The sequence below is a fragment of the Takifugu rubripes genome, chromosome 19 (assembly GCF_901000725.2).
Source record: "Takifugu rubripes chromosome 19, fTakRub1.2, whole genome shotgun sequence".
In the NCBI taxonomy this organism is placed as follows: domain Eukaryota; kingdom Metazoa; phylum Chordata; class Actinopteri; order Tetraodontiformes; family Tetraodontidae; genus Takifugu; species Takifugu rubripes.
This window is the reverse complement of record NC_042303.1, coordinates 8410206-8436680: the sequence shown is the minus strand read 5'-3', so window position 1 is coordinate 8436680 and position 26475 is coordinate 8410206. Positions and strand designations below refer to the sequence as shown.

Sequence of the window (26475 nt, the reverse complement as noted above, 5' to 3'; positions counted from 1 at the left end):
TACTCTAACTGAAATGAGTTTTCAGCAGAATGAAGCGGTCCCACTGTGTTTCCCCACCTGATGTGTGATAAGATCTGTGTATACATCTGTCCAGCATGCCTGGGCTTATTAGACATAGAAACATTAAAAAGATTTAAGATAGTTCAGAGTGATGCTTCTCGTCAGAGGTTGGATCGTGACACGCTGCGGGGGGGTTTGATAAGCTGGTTAATGTTCCGTCGTTAGCCTTGTAAATCCAGCGTCTGGTGTTGTTTGTGCTGACATTTCTGTAGATCCCCCCCCTCCCCTGTTATTGCTACCCCAGCATTCCTGGGATGAGTGCTCTTTCTGAGTGGAAATGCGTAGTCTATTCTCCGGGTTGCCATAGAAACCATGATATTTGTAATAGCTGTGATGGTGGCATGAGTGCTATTTTTGTCACGAGTCCACACCTCACACACACACACACACACACACGCACACACACACACACACACACACACACACACACACACACACAAACACAAACACACAAGCAAATAACTATGAAGCCCATGAATTCAGTGTTTATCCTCTTAATGTTAAATGTCAAGAGGTCACAGAGGTACAGTAGGAGTGTGGCGTTTAATGTGTTTGCCTGTCGGAATCCTGTAATATTTCTATTAGATCATCGCTCATCAGCTGTGCCGCCAGGTCGGCAGGAAGCTTAGAACAAGGTCATATAACCATCTGATTAATTAATGACCACATCAGCATTTAATCATGAGAGATTCCTGCGCAGGCCTGGAAGTGACGGATCCGTTCTGGGAAAGAAGAAGGTTCAAGCTGCCGGCCGTGGATTAGCTCAATTTGCTGCTCACTGAAGTGCAGATGTTTCCCAGGTTGTCAGGGAGACGGAGTTAGAAGCTTTTAGTTGTCTTTCTCCACAGCCTCAGTGCTGTAGCTATAAATAGGAGCCTCTCTGGCTGTTTTCAGATAAACTTGGTAATTTTCTCTCCGAGGGTGAGAGTGAGCGGTTAAAAAAAGGGTGTCGGGCGAGTAATGAGCCACTACAGGGACGTTTCTACACTTTAGTGTGAGCCAGCAATGCGGCGTGCACTGTGAGAAGACCTCCTCTTAGGCTTAAGGCTCACATTGAGTCCACCAGCTGTCCATAAGTCCGGTGGTCTGGGATGAGCCTGCAGATTATACCGAGATGAATTCACATTCCAGAATGGCAGCATTCAATTTGTCTGCGAGCTGGAACGTTCATCCTCCCAGCATGTCTCAAGATTTCCAGCCACCTTTAAATGCAAATGTTTGTTCAATTATGACCGAGAACATTACAGATGCAAACGAGGACCACCTCGGACCACCTCGGACCACCTCGGACCACCTCGGACCGGACCGCGCCATGATTGCTCCTCCAAAAGAGCCGTCTCAGCCATAATGGGCCCATACATCATTGTCCTCTGCGAGGTGGACGGTATGCAGAGAAGATCCCCGTAGCAACGGGATAATCGGTAACGAGGCTGGGATGGAGGGCCGTGAGGCCTCGCCGTCTCAGTGAATCGCACACCGGCGCCGGTTTTGATGGGTGGGATCACACACGGAGTCGCTGCTGAGGGAAACAGAAGAGACGCAGAGGGGAAGGAAATGTTTGGGTTCATACTGAAACCCAGCAAGTTACTGAAACAGTTGCCTGAAGAAGAACGTCGAGAGAAAACCAAACTTCTCTGTGCTTTTGTTTTGAAATGATCGCACACGTCAAAGGACTGAATTCAGGCTGCACTAATTATATTTGAAAATGTGATATATGAAGGCCTATCCAAGCCTATTATTATCTTTATTGTTTTTCTTTAGCAGTTCGAGGCCCTTTGAGGTGAGTTCGGTGTCCTTTGCTATTTCTGAGTAGACTCTATGTTCAAAGTTTCCATAGAAACCATCGTATTTGTGATTGCAGTGATTGGTGCTGCTGCCCATGCAAGACTCTTCTATTTTTGGCATGAGTCAACACTACACACACACACACACACACACACACACACACACACACACACCATGCATTCTCAAGAGCCTTTATTCCATATATTAAGCATTCCAGCTAAATGCATTCTGCCGACCTCTGAGAGGAATTTGTGCCTAAAACAAAATTCTGTGTGCATCCTGTCACGGAGCTACTGTATATCCTCACCATGGCAACAGCAGTATTCTATGTCCATTATACCTCTCAGCTCACCCTCAATCAGTTGTTTTGTTATATATAAAAATTATATATATATAATTTATATATATATATTTTTATATATATATATTCACAGTGTTGATTTATTGCAGCCAGTAGGTTTGTACAAAAAACTTTTTTCCAAGAAACATCCTTAAGGATCAAATTTGAGTTACACTGTCTCATAAACAAAGGTATTTGTGACGGAATGAAAGAAGTCCTAGATCCCAATAATGCAGAGCCAAGGTTTAAAGTCCATCCAGCTTTTATTAAACCCAAGAAAACAGAACACAAATTCAGATTACTGGAAATCACAACCATAAAATGCTGGGAATGGAGCTTCAGTTCGGAGGTTAACAGCCAGGGCTGTTGACGCGACCATCTGGCAAGCGGGTAAAGTCCCAGATTGGTTTGGGAATGAGCTGTAGGTGTGTCTCCCTGCTGTCCCCGCAGTCCTCCATGCTCTCCTGAACGCAGCACTGGAACAAAAAGGAAGATGGAGATGGAGACACCAGCCAAACAGAACACCAACCTCAACAATATTAACGCAATTCTCACCACATGACAAAATTGAGACACTCAATCCTTTTTGTTATATATTTATGTATATTTGTGGACAGACTTGCAGCTCTATGCAACAGCATATGAGCTGTGAATTAGTGTAATGATGACTAAATGTGCATGACCGTGAATGTAATATTTCAACCAGAGGATTTAATTTGTCACTGGGATTTTACCAGCTCCGTTGTGATGAAGCAAACTCCCGTGTGGTGCTGCCAATTCAAACGTTGGTTTTAATCATGAAGATGCTGCCCCGCCTGCTTTAAAATGCAAATCTTATGTATATTGCGGCCGCAAACCTTAGAAATGCAAACACCTTAAACCTGGCAGCTACGTGATTGCTCCTTCAATAGAGTAGCCTTCCCCCTAATGGCCCACATTTCATTGTCCTCTGCAGACAGAGCAATGAGACGGACCGTGGAAGGATCACCGTGGCAACAACAGCATCAGCTGAAGATGGGATGGTGGGGTCTGAAGCCTGTCCTAATTACCGCCTCGCTGTCTTAGGTCATATTAATCAATTAAATCACTCTGTGAGTCACTGTTAGCCGGAGCAACAGAAACATGTGGAGCCATTATCCTTACATCAGAGCAGTTCATGAATGGTTTGAACAAACACCCAAAATACAAGAAAATAAATTGTAAAGCCACAACTATCTCACTCTGTCTCACGCTGGCTAACATCAGTACGTGACGTTTGCAGCGTGTGTGGGGAGGAGGTGCTTTACTGGAGCATCCCTACAGGGGGCGATCAAGAGCTTCGTAGCTTCTGTGGTTGCGCTGTGAGCCTTATATCAATGTTTGCAGGTCTTGCTAGCACTTCACAATGCTTTAATTTTGCGGTTTTGTACAGAGGGACATACGCTGGTGTAGACTTGGGGGGAAATCTCTGATTTCCTGTGCACAGTATATGAAGCCTGAGCCAGCTGGTAGCTCAAATATGATGTTGAACATCTGGAGTGCATTCCAGATTTTAATGAACATCCCTTGTGTCAACACTAGCAACAACTGACTAAATGTACCATCCTCCACTGTGGTCTGCTAAGCAATTCAAACATTTAAAGGTTTAAGCTGACAGGAGTCATGGACACTAGGACCCCGCAGAGGTGGCAGCGCTGGTCCTTTCCCTCACTGCCTGATGCTCCATCTCTGCAGTCAGTGTGTGTTTGTGAGGCTCTGAGCTGGTGCCTCTGCAAGCCATCCCACCCCCCCCCACCTCCCAGGAAAAAAAATAATTATTCGCTTCCACAGCTTAACACATTCAGGGAGGAGGCAAGAGGAGGCAGAGGATGGGCTGAGAAGAAAAAACGCCTGGACACGACCCACCGGTGACCGAGGCTGGCGGTGTGCCTTGGCGGCAGGCGCCGCGCCGGGCTTTTATCTTCAAAGACTAAAGCAACAGAAAGCTGCATCAGGAAACCCTCTGGCTCAGGTATGTGACATTCCCTGCCACGTTCCATCTTTCAACCCTCGGTTCATTAGATCTCCGATGTCGTCAATAATCTCACCCTATTCTGATGGTTCCCAACCGGTGCCAAACCCTGTGAGGCAGCACTGCTGTGTGCAGGGGCTAGAACGCCTCGGTGATTAATATATAAACAAGTAGGCGTGAAGTCATGACTAAACCAGGCAGAAATGGGAGTACCCCTCTGGACACATGTTGTCCACACAAGTCACTCATTCATGAGGTGAGGAGGGAGTTCAGCGCTCAGGTTTGAACCTGATTACATCTTGTTCTCACTGCATCAGCCGGTTGAATTTGCTGGTTTCAAGCGGGCAGCAGAGGATCACCTGTAGAAATAGATGGTATTTCGACCCCCAACTGCATCGCGTTATTGTGCAGACGGGATCTGCAGCCTGCGGGTGCATTTTACGTTGAAGACCCGGGGTCAACGCTTTCCAGGCAGCCACATTAGCTACACTCCTCGTGTTAGCATGAAGGCACGGAGATGGAATGAGTAGATGTTGGACCGGAGCTCACGCCGCAGGTAGCACAATGGAAAGGATGACCCGTGCGTGCAGAGGTAGTGTCGAAACTGCCAGGCGTTCATACATTGACAGGATGTGTGCTTGAAATGTGTTTGTCACCCCAGAATGGGAAGAGCTGGGATCCCTCCTTGGCCTGTTTTACTTTGATGGCAATTTGAGTGTTAAAGGGTGGACCAGGACTTCACTGCATAGTTATTAAGTACGATCCGTCGCAGCAGCTGGTCTCTTTGGCGTTAAGATTCGCGATGGTTCAGTCAACCTTCAGTTATTCTCCTTTATAAACTGCAGATGCAGCTGGAGCGCTTGAATGATTTTTGTCACTTTCTCTCTTCCGTCAAGGCCGAGCGGCGACTGACAGCAGACATGAAGACGTGCTAGCTGGACGGAAATCAAGCTCACATCCTTGTGGCAGCTGCAGCGTCCCCCTCCTTCACAAGCCGGTCCTCATTTTCAGACAACAGTTTTTTGGCTGCACTTCCTGGCCGTGAAGGATGGGTGATGGGCCGGTGACCTGTCGTACCTGCCTGCCTGATTCCACCCTTCGATGGAACCGATGTGGAACTCCTCCCACCCACCCCCTGAGCTCAGTTCCAATACATCGGCCTCCCCTCTGTCTGAGGGTTGGGCCCTGTCCCAGGTGCTAGCCCTGGTGGCTATGCTACTCATGGATCTGCTGGCCGTGGTTGGTAACGTGGCCGTCATGGCGGTCATCGCCAAGGCCCCACAGCTCCACAAGTTTGCCTTTGTCTTCCACCTGTGTGTGGTGGACCTGCTGGCAGCCCTGGTGCTGATGCCCCTCGGCATGCTCTCGGGGCGAGCCTTCTTCGGGGAAGCCCTCTGCCGGAGCTACCTCTTTCTCAGCGTGTGCCTGGTTAGCGCGGCCATCCTCTCTATCTCCGTCATCAATGTGGAGCGTTACTACTACATCATTCACCCGATGCGCTACGAAGTAAAGATGACTGTGGGCCTGGTGGCATCGGTGTTGGTGGGGGTGTGGGTCAAAGCTCTGGCCATGTCTGCTCTGCCGCTGCTGGCTTGGTTCCTGCAAAGTGGGAGAAGTTCTCTTCCCGGGAGCGGTGGCATCGGGGGAGACGGGGCGGCGGTCCTGTATCCCCCTCCTCAGGGTAACAGGCGCTGCTCGCTGCACTGGACAGGGGGAGGGTTGAACCGTTTGGCCTTCATTGTTCTGTTTACTCTGGTTTATTTCCTGTGTCCTCTCCTGGTGATTCTTGTTGTGTATTGCAATATGTTCAAAGTGGCTCGTGTGGCCGCCATGCACCACGGGCCTCTGCCCACCTGGATGGACACGCCCCGTCGACAAAGGTCAGAGTCGCTCAGCAGTCGCTCCACGATGGTCACCAGCTCTGGGACAGGGACAGGGACCGGGACAGGCAGGGTTACTCCACAGCGCCCTTTCGGGGGAGGAAAAGCTGCCGCGGTGTTGGTGGCGGTAGGTGGGCAGTTTCTTTGCTGCTGGCTACCTTACTTTACATTCCACCTGTATTCTGCACTGGCCGCCGCTCCACCCGCCACGTTCGCATCTACGGAGGAAGTGGTCACCTGGATCGGCTACTTCTGCTTCACTTCCAATCCCTTCTTCTATGGCTGCCTCAACAGACAGATCCGGGAGGAGCTGGGGAAGCATCTGCCTTGTCTGTTTCGGAGAGCAGGGCTTGAGCTGGAGGACCGACTGCCCAGTCGCGAAGGATCCATCGAGGAGAACTTCCTTCAGTTTCTTCAGGGCACTGGCTGTAATCTGGACCCGCAGAACTCTCACAGCACCTCCAGTCCTAAAATGGGGGCCTGCTGTCCTGTGGCTCAGTCCCAACTCTCCGAATCTGCACAACCCATTCCCACCGATTTCCGTATTCCCGGACAAATCGGAGAGGAGACCTCAGAGTTTACCGAGAACGAGCAGGTGAAAAATAACCATATATACACAGACAATTGAGCTTTGACTGAGATTAAGTGTCATTATTCAGGTAAAAGGTGTTTCATTCCCGATCACGAACTGAACGCTACTAAAGAATTCATTCGAGTAATTTATACATTTAAATCAATGCAGTTTTATGGTTGTATGTTTTCAGATTGTCCATTTCATTTCAGGTTAGGGAGCGGTCCTTTAGTTTGACAGATCACCTCTGGTCTAATGACAAACCGCAAGACAATCACTCCTCTGCGGTGTTTACACAAGAGTAAAGGGTTGACAAACTAAAGAGCATTAAAGAAGACACAGGCAGCGTCTGGGATGACGATGACGATGCCACTGCTCACGTCAGCCGTCTGAGGTTTGATTACATGCTGTGGCCTCATGGTGGTCTTTCTGAATTAGGAAGAACAAGCCGGATCTGTTCCGGATCCACGCTCTTTAGTGGATGGACATCTAAAAAAATGACTATGTAGAAATTGCATCGTTTTATTAATAACATTTGATGCAATCGCCAAATTATCTGTCAGATTATTTTAACTGTACTTTTTATGGGTTGGGTGTTTTCATGTATGTGTTTTTTCCTGATGCTTCTCTCCATGATATTTTTATATTACCCCACCATGGAAACAAAAGTTTACAGTGATGCATACAAACAACAAAATACAATATAAGGCAAGAGGACAAAAACAGGTATTCACTCACTTTACAGCTTGAGGATGAGAGAATTTAACATTTTATAATAGTTCAACCAACTGTCGGGGTCAAATATGGTAAATGTGTCACACTAGCAGGGTATTTCTCAATGTGCAAACAGGGTTAAGAGGTTTTTCTTTCAAGTTTTTCGTGTGGTGATGCCAAGTCCAAAATGAATCGTCAAAAGAAGAATTTAAAAAAAAAAAAAATCATCGAGTTGAAATTTAATTTTCATCTGCCGTCTACGTATAATTAAGTGTTCAATGTTTGCATCAGATTTCCGCGTGTTCAGAGATTGTTTTCATTGTGTTGCATTGATATGAGCGTGTTTAGACAAATTAAAAGTGGTGTTTTGGTGAAAGTTCGGCGTGAGATGCTGTTCAAATAAAGACTTTCTATGTTTGTAAATCATCTTGTATACTTGCTCATAATTTCCACGCTTTTGTCAGTCGTTTAAGACAACGAATTACTTCTTTTGATAAGTAACTTCGCCATTATTATTTTTACATTTTACAACAAATATCGCCAGTGCAAGTTTCCATTCGGTGCGTGTGATATATTTTACAGCAGGAATGTGACAGGATGAAAGTTTTCCACAAAGTTAGACTCTGTCCTTTCTTTTGAGGAAGCGGCGTGACGTCACATGTTTTGACTCTCCAGGAAGACAAGAGACGGTCTGATTAAACCCTCTCGGTAGATAAAATCAAGTTAGTTTACTATTTTACGTCGCCGGACTAACTTCTGCTTATTAGGAACAAACATAAAACGCGTAAACGTAAACCTTAGGATGAAGTTATTGTCATGTTCCGCTTGCCGAGGCTAAAAACGTCACAGTCGCTGTTACATTCCTACTGTCTGACACATTTACCCTAAAGATCGTCAAGTATAATCCGATTCATAATCCGAGTATGTGGAAGCCTTCTGAAACCGATTTGTGTGTTCGTGTTTGTAGACAACCTTTCCTGTTGTGACGTCAACGTCTGCTGCTCTTCAAACATGTCGACCGGTGAGTTTATAAAAGAAATCAAACACAACCATCACCCATGTGACACGTTTCTAATGTCAAAATAGACGTTTTTCATGTCAAAAGAGCAGTTTAAAAGTGTGTTAGGGGATTTGGCGAGAAGTTTGTGAAGAAATTTGGAGTCAAGGGCGAAATCAGAGCCGATAGCTATCAAATACAATTATTTAACATAGTAGAACCAGATACAAACACATCGTTCAAAGGACTAGTTTACGTTTTTAAAAGGACTAGTTTACAAAGTTATCAACTTTGTAGGTTCTCAAGTGCAGGGCTACTGTTTTTTCCCTTCTACATTAAATGCAAATATGTATCAAAACTATCAGGCCTTCAAAAACAAAACACAGGTTAAGAACGCTACTCAGAATCGAGGTACTTTACCGATAGGTGGCGCAATATGTCGGTTAATTCAAATGATTAGTATAATACACTACAGTACCTTCAAACCCCGCTTTAGCAAAATTACTTTGTATTCTGTGTTCTCAGTTTTCTTCCCTGTTTCTAGATTTATATCATATCTAAATTAGGAATCATTCTCCAATTTAGTGTTTGGAATCTAATTCTCCAAAGTGGCCGTCCCGATTAACTCAAGATCCAGTTTAAGATCTCATAAGCATCCATTTCAGGAGCAGCTGCAGTCAGAGATCTGTCTAAAGTGCTGCTGCGCTCATCTTTGCCATTATTAAATCAGGCTTTAATGCCCATCCCTCATCCAGATTTACAAATGCAGCTGAGCATCTGATCTCTGTAAACACACATGCACACGGAAACCAAAGAAGGATTTACAGGAGAAAGTCCGCGTAAGCGTTTGAGAATGTGAGTAATTTGGCTGTTACCTGTTTATTGATGAATTTATGTTCTTGTGCTACTACGGATGGTGGTGTGTTTGGAAACAGGACGTAAATCGGTTAATGGTGCATGTGTAAATAAACCAAGCTGTAGATAGTGAGACAAGATACGTCTGTGATAACACTATAAAATCACTACACTTTATAAGCAGCACATGGATTCTAAGCTAATTGTGAGTGGTAAACAGTCATACAGGACGAATGAACGCTTTATACGTTCTCGCCACTAGGTGGAGCCCTTTGCCTTTGAATCAGGTGAGGCGCTTTTATTGCGAAAGGTATATTTTTACACTGTTTTTAGTCACGTTACTAGACCATGCAACACTTTTCACACGTTTTAAGCATGATTGCAAGTGTTTTGTGTGACATCTACAGAGCTGTATTTTAAAAATTGGTGGGGTTTTGTTTAGGTTTATTTCTTAGCTTGACATGTTCATGCTGTTGCTGTAGAAGACATGTTGATAAACTACAGGCAATAAAGTCCATGCAGGAAGCTCTGCTCTTCACCCTTCCAATGATGCTCTGCGTTTAGGATATTTCTCTGCAGCTGGACCTGTGCTGTGTGTGATTAGGCTTGAATCTTTTAGAAAATAAGATTGAGAAACTAATAGTAGATTATCACTAGTGTCATGTTGCTGACTTCCTTAGACTTTTTTCACCTTCTGTTCTGTTTTCTTTCCTGAGCCCACTTCTCCTTGATCCAGCGTGTTCTGTTTGCTATTTTTAGATGAGTGGAAAAAAAAACTTTTGTCCTTCACTCACCTTAGCACTCAGCTATCAGGCTGTCGTTGGTCGGCTCACCAGTGTTGTTGGCTGCTGTTACACACTCTAATGCCCTCATCAGTTGCGGTTTTGCACCGCATTGGATACCTGAGGCTCCTTCCTAGGTTGCTAGGGCAACTAAGGAGCATGGCCCCCAGTAGGAATGGAGATCGGGGAAGCCATGGGCTGCCTTATAGCTCATGGGGGTGCAGCGTGACTGTCGACTCGCTGTCGGCAGGGAGGAGGAGCCTCCTCTGCAGAGGAGCTCCTCCCGGCCCAGTGAGGGTCCTGCTGCCCCGCTGTCCTGCCACGAGCTCCAGCTCTGACTCATTCTGCTTCAGCAGCCACAAGAGCACAGCTGGGAAGATGTCATCCTCCACCTCCTCTTCCTCTGCTAACAATGAAGAAGGGAAGCCTAAACCCAAATCCCCGTTTCGGAAGAGGGGAAGCCTGCAGAGCACCACCAGCCCTGGTGAGTGAGGGTCTCACCAAGACGATGATGGAACTCTCAAATGTGGGGGGATGAACAGCACTCGGCTACTTTGACTGTGGGATGTTTGGGTCCTTGCTGCATATGGGAGCTGTGAGGTGCTGTGGCTGTTTGTTGCTGCTCCGTTTTGCATGTTATTGAGATGCTGCGTTCGTGTGATGCCTCAACATCGGATATATAAAACACATTTGCCATTTCAATCTAAAGTGTAGATACCTTAATGTAGTTTGTGGGGTTCTTTAATAGAATTTTAAAGAGACACAGCGGCATAAATCAAACCTTTAATATTTTAGTTAATTACTTGTTATAGACAAATAATTATCCCTATAAGTCATCTGAGCCCATCTCAGGTTTGATTATGAAATTTGCCTTTTACATTGCAAATGAAACTGAATTAAATCTATTTTCATACTGTACATTTACTTCTATGCATGCACACAGTACAAGTGCAAGCGTCTGTGTATAGTTCATGTGGGAGCGTTGCCTTCTATTGTGACGTTTTATAGGCCAAGTAAGCGCAGCTTCATACTCTGCTTTGAACCAACTGCTGGCCAAGAAGAAGTAGAGGGAGAAAATGTCCGTGAGGCAGTTTGATTTTGACAAGGTGCTTCCTCAGTCCGCAGGCGCAGCGGCAGCAGCAGTTACTCATCTTAATGCAAACAGGAAAGACAGTCTTCCTCAGCACATACAGTCCATATTTGCTGAGGAAGACCGCCATTGCTGCAGTAATAAATAACTTAGTGCTCTCTGCAGCTCTGCCTTCATTTCAGGCCTCTCAATTAGCTGCTTGGCTGAGCCCTCCTCTCTCCCCATCTATCGAAAGAGCCAGATGGAGACCCGTCGCTCTCCTTCCGTCTGACCACGCTTCTCTGTCGGGATATTTACTGCCTGCAGAAAACCCACTGTAGCCTGAGCAGCTGCAGTCTTCAGCTCAGCTCCTGACATTATTCCTTTAGTTCCCAGCTAATAAGTTCTTATTCCCAGTTAATTTTGGAAAATGGGGGTATTGATTAACTGGGGAAGACATTACTGGAGATAATTTAATCACTTTGCCCTGGCCTGCAAGAAAATTGATTGCATCACATGTTAGAAAGTCGAGCAATGGCAGAGGACTGCAGCCAGAGCTTATATAAGTAGACTGGAGTGTCTAACAGGGGGGAGGCAATTTAGATTCTGCTATGATCTGATCTGATTTTTTAATCTTTTTTTGGTTAAAATATACACTGTATCAATACTAAATCAGATAGCTACAATTATTTCATGCGAAGAGGTGAAAAACATTTGATTCCAACTTAACAGGCAACAGTGCATTTTTAGTACTATAAATTCTTTTAAACTCTAAGTGGCTGCTGCATTTGCTTCCTTCTCCTTCCTTCTTTATTATTAATCACTTACACAGTTCCTGTCTGTCTTGATTTCAAGTGTTATTTTCGTACGCCATTTCCACTTTTGTCCTTATCACCAAGGGGCTAATTTGTTTTACATTATTTATAATATTCTACAGTGATGCTTCAAGCAGTGGGGGCAGATCTATATGGGATGAAGAGCAGATGGCAGAACACTTGTAACAAAGCTTGTTTTCCTTGTTTATCTGGATATGTAAAATAATTTTATTGTTGGTTTTTCATCCTTCACAGCAGTAGTTTGTAAAGTGTTGTTCTTCGTCTCGCCTCTAGGGGAGGCTCTCACTTTTAGATAGAGTCAAACCAGACCTGTCCGAGGCCGGTTGAGTCTGTACTCAGATATGACATAGGACCTGTAAAATTCCACGGCTTTCTTAAGCTATAAATAACACAGTTGCTTCCCATGTATCAAAGAAAATGTGTCAGCCTTGGAAAAGGGATTTTGGAGATCCTGTTTCCAAGGCCCCTGAAGCTGTAACAGGTGGGCCTTTTGTTTTTGTGGTTAAGCAGATGTAGCACAACTCATTTTAATCCCCACCACAATATAAACACACGAAGCACAACATGGCACATCACCATGGCTATTAGATGCAGCATGTCACCAATGTAACCTGGAAATGCAGTCTCTTGCATCTGACCAGGTTTTTATTGTCCTTTCGTATCTTTACACAATGATTAAACCCATGAGACACATTAAACAAAATAAACACTTGGATTTGTAGATGCAAGAGAGTAATAACCTCTGCAATGGCTATTGTCTGGAACCAGTAATCAATTGTGAAGCATTTGGCACCACAATATATTACTGGTGCATTATTGTAGCTTCTTTTTCATATAGGTTCAACTTTTGAGTTGCTTCCTGTCTGTGGATCCTCCCCATTTTCTAACTTTTTTATCTTAGCATGATCAAATCCTTGAAAAGCAAAATCCCTATATTTGACATACACGTTCCATTGAACTAAAAAAAGGCTTTTAATGTCGGTTTCCACTTTGAAATGAGTGTATTTACTTATACAACTAAGCAACAAATGACAACAACAATTGTGGCCTTTATGACATTCTTTTTATCTCCCAAAGTAAAGATTGTAATAAATTCTCAGAAAGAGGATGTGTTTCATCAGAGCGCCCCGACTTCACATCAGTGAAGCAACTCTGTCTTATCGACTCAGACTTTGATCCCAAATACACCTTGAACAGTCAGGAATACTGTCAAGCTTCCAGTGTCCATGGAGTGATAGGTACAATATGTTACGTGTTGTTAGTGTCAAGTGGCGCGCTAGCCCTCTTTGCTATTTTCAGATATGATGAGAGCCGCAATCACAGGTGGTAAGAGGTTCTGGTACTGGGCAGAGCTCTGGCTGATCTGGTCCAGGGTATCTGTTGTGTTTCCCTCTGTAATCATGTGGGAATATTGTGCTACACACTGAAGGACTGCTTGACAACAGGCTGAACTTGTGCGGTCCTCTGAGGGTTACAGGGCTTAGTTGTTGCTTAGCAGCACACCTAATTTCTCCCTTCATCATCTGGGAGAAGCTTGTCCAATGTTAAGTTGGTTTTCTTTATAATGCAACCATTAAGAGCGTTGTCTCTTTTGTTTTCAGTCATTTAAAATAAGTTAGTCTGGTTCCTTTGACTCTAGCTCCTATTGAGGCTTAAGGTCATGGTTATTAGACTTGTAGAACATTCTTTCTTCGCTCCTCATCTTTTTCACCTCCTTGTATGGAGTTGGTTCAGTTTTTGCCAGCTCACATTGTTTTTCTTGCCACATTCCAGCTTTGTCGTGTATCGGTCCCAGTGTTTCTTGAATAAATTGTTTTTGCCCCTGCTGATTAAGCTCTATTTGCCCGAGTTTGGATTTCCCTAATGTCTTATTACTAATAAAGAATTTATCTTTGCGTCAATACAATGTCCAACAATACATCTAGTTCAGTTTGAGTCATTAAGTGACAAAAATAAACATCACACTATCTGCTCATTTCCTGGAGACCGACGTATGCAGCTAGATCTACAGTTGTCACAGTTGCAATATGAATGCTGCACCAACACACACACACGCGCACACACACACACACCTCAATTTTGTAGGTTATACATCATACACGGTGGGTGTCTCGGAGCTGAGCGTTGCCCTGGCAGATGTTGTCTCCCTTGATTACAGTTTGCTGATGAGTGTGTTTTATTGACGGCAGCACCACTCAGAGAACAGGCAGGAGGTGGAGCTGAGAAAACCAACCAGGCAGGGATTATTTTTTTTACGGACAAAGGTTATTTTCACAGAGACCAGGGAGCAGCTACGACCAGGCACAAACAGTGCAGCCATGGTTCTGCTGCCCAAAGAATCAAACATTTAGAAAAATCTAAACAAATAAATTTGGTGATGTTATAGGAAATTATATTGTATAGTCTTTGTGTTACCGTACTTCAAATGGAACGATCTGGTTTTATCGTGATGTTTCCATGTTTTGTGAGGTGGAGGTACAGCTGTGGTACAACAAGTGTGAGTGGTTATTGGTAGTTTATTGATTTTTAAATTCAGTCAAAAGGAAGTATGGTTACCCCAGTTGGCCCGTAGACAGTGTCCTGTAGTAGGTCACCTGACACTGAAACACAGCACAGCTTTTTAAAAATTAATTCTATCTACCTTTAATGTAGAACAACTCAAAAATCTTATTCATTTGATGTTTTCATCAGTGTTTATACAATTCTAAGAAGTGCTTTTACATTTCCCCTATTAAGCTCCTGCTGTATTAATTTAAATGACTATTTACATGTGTAAGTGCTCCTTGATTAGAACAAGTTTCTCACCCTGTTATTCTTCAGGCGATGTTTGAGGTGTATGTGGTAGAACTAAACTGAAAAATAAACACATCTGTGCCAGACAAGTGGAGCAGCTTCGTCTTCATGGTTTACTCAGGATATTTAGTGTTCATTCATCTGTGCCTGAGCCCAGCTGTGTACGTGTGTGTGTGTCTGCACACTTGCATGTTTGTTTTAGCCTTATACATTTTCCAAGTGTCACTTGTGAAGTTGTACTGAGTGAAATACAGCCTGCGTTGTTTATTCGTGTCATGAGAAGTCATGGGTGCAAGAGCACAGATACATCCTTGTCATGAGACGGGCAGAGAAAGGAAGATAGCAACTAGGGCAATATGAACGTTTGTTTATTTCAGCTCATGATGAATACTGGACTCCAACGTGAGGCCCCAGAATTTGCTATTTTCTTCTATACACGAAACAGTGTCAAAGTTAAGACGGGTTAAAGGGAAAAGACGACACACTCAAACGTATTAAAAGATGTGGTGAAGACTTTTAAATTGCGGTGGGCGTGGCTTAGCGTGCCGGCCTCCTCCATTTTACAGCGCGAGGAAACTGCAAGAGGTCTCTCTCTGGCCCCGCCCCTGTTTTGCAACGTGGTACGGTCCAGCCCTATATTTAATCCGGGGTTGGGGGGGGGGGGGGACTCGCGCCCCGCACCGTTCATGGGCCGTCACAGCTGAGGGACTCAGCAGCAGCAGCAGCCGCCGCGGAGGGAAGGGACACAACCGCTGGATGAAGCGGCTCACGCACTCGCCGCGCACGCCGCTGTCACTTGCTGAGAAAGACGCAAACAAGCCGGGACTGTGCGGCTCCTCTAGCAGCGGAGCCGTGTGTCTTTAGGGAGAAGCGCCTCTCTTTTTACCCGCTGTCATTCTCTCTCTCCTCCGCCGGGCCAGAGGGGGAGGGTGCGCCGGTCGTCCCAGGCCTAGTTACACGTCCCAGGCAGCATCAGGAGCTCCAGCCCCGCTGCGACCCGGGCGGAGACAGCGGTAAAGGGAGCAGGCGGGCGGGCACGTAGAGGTACTGTAACCTGCACAGCACGTTAGTGGGGATCCTGAGCTGCTGTCAGTTTATGGAGTCCTTCAGATTATGAGTGATTAAAAATACCGCACAATTAGGCTCGGAGATGAGCACCACTGTCTTTAGGTAGCCATATACTGTAAAGACAATGAAATAACTTAAGACGTGTGCTGGAAGAGGCCCGGTGTTAAAGCACCTTGACCTTAATAACATGTTTGCCTTTTGTTTATTTATTCTGTTTGAGAATATTTTGTGGTGTTTTGTGGCGACTTATGCATCCTTTCATTGGTGTTTCTGACGCAGACACATCTGAATTAGTAGCAAAAGCAAACACCTTTGACCACAGGAGCTGACAGAAATAGCTGTTATTCATCTTCTGTTTTCTTCTCTCCAAAAAGCGACAAGTTAGGTATTTTTAGCCAGAATTTTGGCCTTTTTTGGATTTTCTGACAGTAGTTTTGCATGCTTAGTGTTTGTGTCTGCATAGAACAGTTCAAATATTTTTAAGCCAAAGACTTTAAGTGAATGTTTTTTTTTTTTTTTAAATGTCGTTGCTAAGAAACACCTCAAGTGTGTGCCACCTCATTAAGGGAATAAAAAGACAAAGATATTTTAACACCCGAGATGCCGACAGATTACAGTGTTCCATTATTCATTCACTAAAATTCTGATCTGCTTTGATTGTTTATTATTTTGATGACTTAGATTGTTGTGTGTCTCAGTTTGGTTAAGCTTTCCGTTCCACTCCAACGAGCAGTGTAGAACTTTTTTTCCTTCCATATTTATTTCTTCTAGTAATATACAGCATATAATCAACTGAGACGCGGAGGGTTCTCGGTTCAAATCCCAGTGCGCACAAATCAGAAGGCGTCCTTGTAGTAGGGGAAGGTGACAGAGCACCCCTGAGGTACCCTTGAGCAAGGGTATACAGCTGGGTTAGGCTTTCTACAGTATGGTACAATTGTTTTTTTTTTTCTAAAGTTTATTGTTTCATGAAAGTAAAATGACCTGAAGGAGTTAGATGCCGGATGTATGTCTCTTCTGCTTCTGGTATTGCTGGTTTGCAATTTTTAGTTTGAAGACTTAAGAGAGAGAGCTGGCACGAAGCACCGGTGGTGCGGGTTTGTCATTCCTGTTTTTGTCACTTCCTGTTGCTGTTTTTAGGTGAAAACATCTGAGGAGTAGTGAGAAATCTCTTAACAGTTAACGTGAAATGGCCCAGTTCTTCACAGTCTTGATGCACAGTTATTTATGGGGTTCATGAACATGGTTGTTATTGTCATTTTGGTGTCGCAGTAATATAAAACCGTCTCTCTGACTGATATTTGACTACACATAAAGGTGATACGTTAGATATCTATCAGTATTAATGGATCCTATTAAAATATTTTTAGCAGACGAACTGTGAGCTTAGTGCTTTGAACATATGAGACTGCTGATCTTTACACTCCTTCATAAGTTCACCCATTAATTACCACAATCTTGATGTTTGTTATTACTCAAACTGACTTGGCCAGGGTTCAATATCTGAATTATGATGACGTTGCAAAAACTAGCATAGCTGAGCGTCACCTCTTCAGTACAAAGACCAGTGTTTGTGCTCACACTGGGACCGAAGATGGAATAAAACTTGGAAATGACCTGTGTGTGCAGGAGGTCACTGTGCGCCTTTGTGGAATGTCTGCAGTTCACTGTGTCTGCTTTCTGAGTTGTTCTAAACTGACAAAGCATATCAAATAAATGAGTCAGGCTGGTTCATTAAAGAGGTATTGTGCTGCACTGATTGATGCTGCCGTTCATTGTCTTTGCTTTACAGGAAGTGGCCGTAGAATTTACAAAACCTTTCCAGTCTCCCCAGTTTCGTGTTTCTCTTTTCTCTGTTCCATTGTATGACTGCGTTCAGAAGAATTGTGTGGTGATGACACTGGGATGGATGGAGTTGCTGGTGCAGGATTAAGGTTCATCTGTGGTGGAAAGGTCAGGGATTACACGGTTACTATCCTGGGGACGACTATGTTGGCCCAGCGTGTGTGTGAGTGTGTGAATATCTAAACTCATTTATCAACTGAAAAGCTTGTTCTAGGTACCTTTACGTGATGATTGGTATCATGAGGCACATGTGCAGCATGTCCACGCGTTCCTTTTACGTCATGTCATTTAACTCTTGAGTGTTCAGTAAAGTAAGGCCTCATGGCGTCACCAGGTTGGTTCACTCCCGTCTCCCATCTTGGAAACAGACACATAGCAGAAAATAATGGCAGCAGAGCCGACACAGAAACAGCAAAGAGACAATTATAGAGGAGGAGGAACACGCCACTCCCAAAGCTATAGAGTTATTATGAGGGATGAATTCCTGTGGGAACAGCGTGGTTCTTGTTGCCTTCTGCCAGTTCGGGCCTTTTATTGGGGAGAACCATCCAAGTGAGGCTGACTTTCTCAGAGCGCTTGGTTGAGGCTGAAACCGGAACGGCGTCATCTGTTTTAAGCAGGTGGGAGTGAGGAAGGCCCCTCTCTGTCACCTCCAGGTGGCTCCCGTTTATACTGGAGCCACAACAGTTCACTTCTTTCTCCAAGTAGGTCTGAGCAAAGTGGCACGGTATCTTTCAGGACAGCTGAAAGATAATTTATTTGTAATTCCAATTATTCAGCAGTGGCTCGTTCCAAGGTGGAAAAACATCTGTCTATAAATGAATATTCTCTACCCAAAGCAACAACCCCTGCAATTCATCTTAAACTACAAGTAAAGGTTTTTATTGTTTTTGTTAATGCCACATTCTCCAGCAATGGGATTTTGCTGCATTATCTTACTGACAGCTTATCTTTACAGGGCTTTTCGAGTTGTTACAGTACTCAGAGGGCACTTTAGACCTGCCTTGATTCCAGTTTTGACCAGTCTTTGCTATTTGCGCTATTATTCAATCCATTCAAATGATATTTTTCCATTTTCTTTCACATCTTTCTGGGTTTGGATGCCATTTTGAAATATTTCAGATCAGTTAAACCTGCAATGTGGCCCACCTGCCTCACTCATTGAACCACTTGCTGCTGTTATTTTAAACAAATAAATAATTTATTCGTTTTAATTAAAATAAAATATTAATAATAATATTAATAATTAATAATAATAATAAAATCTGATGTTTTTTTCTTAATTTCTTGACATGGGTAATAATATACAGTGTCCCTAATTCATGTCCATGTCGAAGCTTTATTCACTTTTATAAACACTGATATTACTTAGAACTGTATATTAACTTGTTTTTACAGGCATGTTTGTGAAACCATGCAGGAAAACCTGTGGCACAACACTCGCGCTCACCTTCCATTCTAAGCTTGTGTTTATTTTTCATGCGTCATCAGATCGTTTTTAGTTTTTGTCATGATTGCAGTGACTGGTGGCGTTCTCTCACGGACTGTTAATGTCTCTGCCTGCAGACCTCACTGGTGTATCTGGGTCACATCCTCTCAAGCCGCAGAGGTCGCTTCCAGGGACTCCCGTTTCTGTCACACACTGCCCGATCGACCTGCGCACATCCATGGAGGAAAAGTACAAAGAGATTGCTGAGGTAAAAGTTCAGAGCAGATCACTGATTACATCAGGTCCCTGTGGTACCGGTCCTGCAAATAATCTCCAACCAAGAGTGTGGTTGTTTAGGATGTGCTACATGTATAGAAAGAGTTTAATCCTTCAATCATTTGCAAAGAACCTGATTGAGTGTCAGCACAGTTTGTTTTTCCATTTGACATGATGTCACAAATGTATAAATTCTTAAAATATAATATATTTTTCTATAAAATGGCAGCTCTTTCGTCACCCTTATTGAGAAGAGTGTGTTTTGTGAGCCTTAGTGCTTATTGTTGGTTCCCTTGGTGACCCGTCATTTTTACGAGGTGATGATGTATGATGCGATGTTTCAGGAGCTGTTCACACGCAGCATGGCTGAGACGGAGATGCGGAGCGCTCCCTACGAGTTCCCCGAGGAAAGCCCCATCGAACAGCTGGAGGAACGCCGGCATCGCCTCGAGAGGCAAATCAGCCAGGACATCAAGTAAGGAAACACAAACGCAGTACCTACACACGCACACACACACGCGCACACAAGCATATCAGGCCATACAGATAGCTCTCCCCCACCCTTTTTTTCCCCATGCACGCCTGCTTATCAGCTTCTGATACGCCAGTATGTGGGCTAACTAACGTCATCAATCGGCTAACAGGGCTCCACAGCAGTCGCCAGCTGATCCAGTGTTCAGTGTTTTTCTGTCACTGTGGGGTGGGGCACGGGGGGCCGGGGGCCGGGGGATGGAGGGGGGTCGATGCACCCTGCACCTCTAAGACAGTTGTGGGGTGTTTTGCAGGCGGGATGTGGCTCCTCTAACAGAATAAAGGTTTTTCACTAAAAGTTTTTCCATTTTTTTGATCACTTGCTTAATATGTAAGTATTTCTGTTTGTGTGTGTGCTAGTGCCTATATTTGTTCTCTCTCACTGGGTGTGCTTAAAGTCTTCTAACTTCTTCTGATTCCCATCTGCCCCCCCTCCCCACTATCCCTGCCTTGCCACTTATGCTGCGCCGCTCTCTATCAAGGCTTGAGCCAGAGATCTTGCTCCGTGCCAAACAGGACTTCATGAAAATCGACAGTGCTGCAGATCTAGAGTGAGTGAGCTTTACTGCAGTACCATGTGCACAAGGTGATCGGTTTCAGCTGTTTTGCTTATTTGCGGCCTTCTACTAACCTGCTTGCTGGGTCGTGTTTGATTATTCTGCATACTTTTAGGATAATCTGTATTATTCAGGAAGTCTTCACTCAAATTTGACAACTTTGCTCCTGAAGGCCTGACAGAAATGATCACAACGCCCTCTGCTGGTGACCTGGTGTATCTACAGTTGTCTTTTTCTTTAAGGATCTCTGACATTTACCTGGAAATGCAGTCAAAGGGTTTTTCATTAAAATTTGTTGGAATTATTAGTAGCTCTATTTAATTGCCCAATTATTTTTTTCATTGTAATCATAATTTCACAGTTCTCAAACAAATGTTGCTAATAAATAGTTAAAATTCATAAAATAATAAAAATAATCTGATTCTAATTTGAGCATGTGGTTTAGTTACATTAATAACATTATAATGGTTATAATTGGTTAGGCTCCTTGTTAGGCACATCTGATGTCCTGTGGAGAAATTAAAAAAACTGTACCGATACAATAGCAACTCTTCCATTTAAGCTGTTTTTACTTTTATATTCTTTCTTTTCTCCATTTATTTTCTCTCTAACAATTCCAACCTTGCACGTGTCACTAAAGATTAGTCAAGGAGAAGAGTGTAGAAAATGACAACGTTGTGATTAAGGAGAAGGAGGTGCACATAGAGGAGTTCCAGCGCGTTTCAATATCTGGAGAGGAAAAATGTGGGGTGAGGAGACTTTCCCTGAGACACTTTTTACCTTCCAACAGTGGAAATGAATCTTTTCACAGCGGTTTTTATTCATTCTGCCCTTTGACACATTCACAGGTGCCTTTCACAGACTTGGTGGACGCTGCCAAGTGTGTGGTGAAAGCATTATTCATCCGAGAGAAGTACATCAATTATTCCCTGCAGAATTTTTGTAAGACCACGGCTCACGCCCTGCAGGACCTCGGCCTGAAGATTCTGGATATGAGAATGTACGATGTAGCGGAGACCCCCGTTGATGCTGGTATGGCACATTCAGGATGATGCTCACTTTTGAGTGAATGCCGGCAGCAGATATCCGTTTGATCTCTCCCCAGATGCCCGTGTCCATCCACCTGTTTCTGAGACGCACCCATATGACAATCAGGACCCTAAAAGCATGCCAGGAGACACAGGGTATGGGTGTAAGATGGAGGGTGGCGTGGTCCACGTCTACACCAAGAAAACCAATATGGACAAGTACGTCCGATATAGAGCGTTTAAATGAATGTAAAGCTGCCCGACTCCAAAGGGTTGACCTTTTATGTTCTCCATTTTAGGAGTACAGAGCTGGACCTGCCTTATCCTGACCTGAAGGAGTATATAGCAGACTTGAATGTGATGATGGCTCTGGTTATCAATGGTCCAGTGTGAGTGTTTCGCCGACCTCCGGGCCGTTTCTGACCTCCTGTCCTCGTTTGGTTTTTAAATATGGTTGTTTCCTGTGGTTGACCCTGCCAGGAAGTCTTTCTGCTATCGCCGCCTGCAGTACCTAAGCTCTAAATTCCAGATGCACATCCTGTTGAATGAGATGAAGGAGTTGGCGGCCCAGAAGAAAGTTCCACACAGAGACTTCTACAACATACGCAAGGCACGTACCACGTGCATACGCACTGTATGTTAAATACCAGCGTGCTGAAACGATCGGAGCCGTCCAATCTAATGGGATAATCATTCTTCCTCCAGGTGGACACACACATCCACGCGTCTTCCTGCATGAATCAGAAGCACCTGCTGCGATTCATCAAGAGAGCCATGAAGAAATACCCCGGGGAGATCGTCCACATCGAGAACGGCCGAGGTCAAACCCTCAAAGAGGTGTTCGAGACCATGAACCTGACGGCCTTCGATCTCAGCGTCGACACTCTGGACATGCACGCGGTAAGAAAGGCGCCAGCGGCTCGCGGTGCCGAGGAATAAACAAGGTTTGATGGCGTTCGTCCCTTTCAGGACCGCAACACGTTCCACCGCTTTGATAAGTTCAACTCAAAGTACAACCCAATCGGCGAGTCGATTCTGAGGGAGATCTTCATCAAGACCGACAACCATGTGGAAGGGAAATACTTTGCGCACATAATCAAGGTGCGAACCCACTCACGCGCACGCATCCGCAGCTTGCTGACGCTTCGACTGATTCTTGGATGTCTCCCGGTGTGTGTTCAGGAGGTGATGTTTGACTTGGAGGAGAGTAAGTACCAGAACTCCGAGCTCCGTCTGTCCATCTACGGCCGCTCCAGGGACGAATGGGACAAGCTGGCTCAGTGGGCCGTTAAACACAGCGTGTACTCCGATAATGTCCGCTGGCTCGTTCAAGTGCCCCGGCTGTTGTGAGTACATTTGAGCTTTTGTAAAAAGGTCAGACATTGTCTGGATCTGTTCTTAGGGAAGTTTCTGTTCTGTCGCCTCCCAGTGACGTTTACCGCACAAAGAAGCAGCTGGCCAACTTCCAGGAGATGCTGGAGAACATCTTCATGCCTCTGTTCGAAGCCACCGTCAACCCGCGCAGTCACCCAGAGCTCCACCTCTTCCTGGAACACGTCAGTGTCACATGACAAGACCTCCCAGGATGGCTCATTCAAATACACTGATTGTTGCGTCTTCTTGAATTCCTCCCAGCTGGTGGGTTTCGACAGTGTGGACGACGAGTCCAAACCTGAGCACCACATTTTCAACCTCGACAGTCCGCTGCCAGGTGACTGGACCGAGGAAGACAATCCGCCATACTCCTATTACCTCTACTACACCTACGCCAACATGACCGTGCTCAACCACCTCCGAAGGTCGGAATCTGCTCTTCCTCCTTCACCTCATCTTCCGACACATTCGCCAACATTCTCAGAGGACACATGAAGTAACGCTGTGGTTTTGGTAAACAGGCGACGGGGCTTCAACACATTTGTGCTGCGACCTCACTGCGGGGAGGCGGGGCCGATTCATCACCTGGTGTCGGGCTTTATGTTATCAGAGAACATCTCCCACGGCCTGCTCCTCAGGAAGGTAAAGGCACAACTGACTCCCGTTGAGACGTGATACAACGCTGAGATACATTAGACCTGAGGTTCTATCTCTCATCTGTCAGGCCCCGGTCCTGCAGTACCTTTATTACCTGGCTCAAATTGGCATCGCCATGTCGCCGCTGAGCAACAACAGCCTGTTCCTGAGCTACCATCGCAACCCTCTGCCAGAGTATCTGTCCAGAGGACTCATGGTCTCTCTGTCCACTGATGATCCTCTCCAGTTCCACTTCACCAAGGTCAGAATGTGCACATCCTGTATCACAGCTATAAGCTATAAATGAACCATGAGATGTGATCTGGATCTCTGTGTGTGTGTGTGTGTGTGTGTGTGTGTGCAGGAGCCTCTGATGGAGGAGTACAGCATTGCTGCTCAGGTGTGGAAACTGAGTTCCTGTGATATGTGTGAGCTGGCAAGAAACAGCGTCCTCATGAGCGGCTTCTCACAGCAGGTAAACCCGTGCACTACTTTAGTAAACGTGCATACATGCACAGCTTCCGCGTGCAATATGCTGCACGTAATGACAACAGCGGGTCGGAGCTTTCCAGTCATGCCAGCGTTTCCACTTCCAGGTTAAAAGTTACTGGTTAGGTCCTTCTTACTACAAGGAAGGTCCCAAGTGCAACGACATTCGCCGCACCAACGTCCCGGACATCCGCGTGGCCTACCGCTGTGAGACGCTGTTAGAGGAGCTCCAGCTCATCACTCACGCCGTGCGCACTGACGGCCTGGACCCTATCGACGAGGAGGACTCCCTGACGATGGGCCCTCTGCCAGGTCAACGCTGAGGTCCCAGCCTGTAGTCCACTCACAATAAACTAGCATGTCCAGTTCTATTTCAACACGATTTAACGTCCCACGACCATCCTGTAGACCCCTTCCCCCCCCACCATATGGTCCACTTAGAAAGTTTTTAATGACACTTTGCAAATGATTGTTTTGATTGACTTTTAAAAAAATATATGAAACATAGAACGTCAACCTCCCTGGTTATATGAAAATGATCCCAAAAAGCCAAGGATTGTGGTGTGGCCACCTTTCTGAGATCTCTGCAATCATCACTAAATTGTTAAATTTCCGTTAAGATTTAGGCTTCCGTTCACTTTCTAACGTACAATTCAGGTGTTTGTTGTGAATGTTAGCAGAGATGGAGCAGGGATTTCTCTTTCTTTACACTGAAATCAGTGTTTACTTTAATTCTCTGCCCATCGTGAATCATGGGATTGAGCCTGCGAGTAATTCTGTTATTTGGTGACAACAGTCAGCATTACCTAATATCTCCGTAGTATCTACAGCAACAACCAGCACCCTGAAGTTTTCTGCACAACTCTTGAATGTTCTTCCAATCTTTGGCTGTACAGCACGTGCGTGTGTTCCTCATTTTCATGTCACACCTGCAGTTTTCTCCGGCGTTTAAATGAACACCTGAAGAACTCAAAGCTTGTGACATTGCCAGTGATTTATTTTCATAAACATTCCATCAAACAAACCGCAAATGAGTCACGCTACAGTGAGAAGGACACGTCCTCTCCACAGATAAATGTGTAAATTCTGCTCCCTTTGAGAGGAAGGGAGCGCACAACTGCAACGTCATGAGAGCCTCTGGCGCTTTTGCATGCTCAGCATCGTACAGCAGCACCTTCACAGTGCCTTTTCATTTCCACCTTTGGCTGCTATGAGCCCGGATCTTTTGTCCTTCCTGCCCGCATCACATTGCATCTGATATCCTGTCGGGCAGAGTCGGCCTCTGCTGCCGCTGCCGCTGCCGCGGTGGGCCTGGGCCACTCTGCTGCATGCCCAGTGTAAAACAGCCTTGACCTGCTTCTGGTTCTAAGTGCTTTTTTCTTGCATGCCTGCATGAATCTCTTGAAAACATCTCAGTTGGAAGCTGCTGACCAGCTTTTCAGTCAGACTTGAACTCATCGTTTACTTTGTCTTTGAGGATCTAAACCGTGCTGGGACACGACAGTTGCGTGGTACTGTAGCAGTTCAGTACGCCCGGAGGCTCGGAGCACGTCCCCACAATAAACGTCCGCTTTTATTCATGAACACCCTCACATCTGACAACATTTATGGTATGTTTCTGTACTCTAGTTGTTTTCTTTGTTGGTAACAATACAGTAGCTTTTTTTTTTGAGTGTGGCAAGGGTTGCACTGCAGTTGTACGCTGAATATTTTAAGTATAAAGTGTATTTTTGTAAAGGTGATATAGAGATGAGAGATTTTATATTCACATGCTGATGTTGCTCTGCGTGTTTTGTTGCCGTTGATCATCGAGTCCCCGTCATTCCATCAATTATGCTTTTTTGATTCACTTGAACATTTTTGGCCATTTCTTTTTAAAACTTCTATCACTGTGGCTTCATTAATCACACGGATGGATTTTAATTTAGCTTCCCTACAGCCACCATCTAGCCACACATTAGCTATTATTTTGATGAAAAAAACACAAGTGTTCAGCAACGAAGCACAAAAGCATCTGTCTAAATTGCAGCTTTGTTTTTGTCTCGCTTGTTTTTTTTATTTCCGCGTTTGTCCATAAGAAAACAAATTTCCTGCTGTCTGAAACTCATCGACTGTCCCCCTATGGTTCAAAATAATGCACCCTACCTCACAAGTGACTTTTACCTGCCATGTTGCTGCCCTGTTTCAGCCACAGTAACAGCAGCACCACCCCGAAAAATGATATCCGTTGTTAGAATGGCTGTTTGACCAACAGTTACAAATATGGCTTCAGCATCATGTTTATACTGCAGCCACTCAGTCATCGCATGGTTCTGTTGGCGGTAGATTTCTGTTACTCAAACTCCGTCCTGTTTTTTCCCCCTTTGTCTCATCATTTTGTTGCAAAATTCCCATTTTTTTCCCCCCGTAAACTGATCTGTCGGCACGCTGTTGCCTGAGGATAATTGCCAGTGTTAGAGAGGTGCTCCTGATAATGTTCATGGGAAATGGTTTAATCAAAATAAAGCATGTTTATTCACTTCAGCTTTGTCAGATTGACTTTTATTGACACGTGACAACATGGATGCATT

At 44.9% G+C, this 26475-nt stretch overlaps 2 protein-coding genes and 1 long non-coding RNA gene across 12 annotated transcripts; 2 read left to right on the top strand and 1 right to left on the bottom strand.

Moving 5' to 3' along the window:
* Nucleotides 1-2429: 2429 nt before the first annotated feature.
* LOC115246988 (uncharacterized) lies at nucleotides 2430-10318 on the bottom strand. Its single transcript, XR_003886087.1, has 2 exons — nucleotides 9987-10318; nucleotides 2430-2661 (listed from the first exon to the last, which is right to left on the bottom strand). It is a non-coding gene; the product is annotated as an uncharacterized lncRNA (long non-coding RNA).
* LOC101062347 (G-protein coupled receptor 61-like) lies at nucleotides 3964-7373 on the top strand. Its single transcript, XM_011613903.2, has 2 exons — nucleotides 3964-4175; nucleotides 5072-7373. Exon 2 carries the CDS (start codon nucleotides 5277-5279, stop codon nucleotides 6681-6683), a length of 1407 nt encoding a protein of 468 aa, XP_011612205.2. The 5' UTR covers nucleotides 3964-4175; nucleotides 5072-5276; the 3' UTR covers nucleotides 6684-7373.
* Nucleotides 7968-26428, top strand: LOC101062122 (AMP deaminase 2-like). 10 transcript variants are annotated; one of them, XM_011613816.2, is made up of 19 exons: nucleotides 7968-8048; nucleotides 8308-8361; nucleotides 19152-19282; nucleotides 19635-19765; nucleotides 20304-20372; nucleotides 21019-21127; nucleotides 21227-21410; nucleotides 21484-21625; nucleotides 21706-21795; nucleotides 21887-22016; nucleotides 22112-22306; nucleotides 22376-22507; nucleotides 22589-22752; nucleotides 22836-22962; nucleotides 23042-23205; nucleotides 23302-23422; nucleotides 23505-23678; nucleotides 23781-23891; nucleotides 24013-26428. In XM_011613816.2, exons 2-19 carry the CDS (start codon nucleotides 8352-8354, stop codon nucleotides 24226-24228), a joined length of 2400 nt encoding a protein of 799 aa, XP_011612118.1. In that variant the 5' UTR covers nucleotides 7968-8048; nucleotides 8308-8351; the 3' UTR covers nucleotides 24229-26428. The 10 variants fall into 10 exon arrangements, with proteins under 10 accessions (XP_011612118.1, XP_011612117.1, XP_029683069.1 ...); XM_011613815.2 differs by having other exon boundaries at nucleotides 7968-8062; XM_029827207.1 differs by lacking the exons at nucleotides 7968-8048; nucleotides 8308-8361 and adding exons at nucleotides 9119-9192; nucleotides 10331-10458.
* The last annotated feature ends 47 nt before the right edge of the window (nucleotides 26429-26475 follow it).

What these genes read in the sequence shown, in the direction of transcription:
- LOC101062347 (XM_011613903.2), top strand. Translation starts at nt 5,277, where the DNA reads ATGGAACCGATGTGGAACTCCTCCCACCCACCCCCTGAGCTCAGTTCC.
- LOC101062122 (XM_029827206.1), top strand. Translation starts at nt 9,134, where the DNA reads ATGCACACGGAAACCAAAGAAGGATTTACAGGAGAAAGTCCGCGTAAG. An exon ending in CCGCGTAAGCGTTTGAGAAT is followed by an intron (nt 9,193 to 10,327) that starts GTGAGTAATTTG and finishes ATTCTGCTTCAG; the next exon opens with CAGCCACAAGAGCACAGCTG. An exon ending in AGTACAAAGAGATTGCTGAG is followed by an intron (nt 19,283 to 19,634) that starts GTAAAAGTTCAG and finishes GCGATGTTTCAG; the next exon opens with GAGCTGTTCACACGCAGCAT.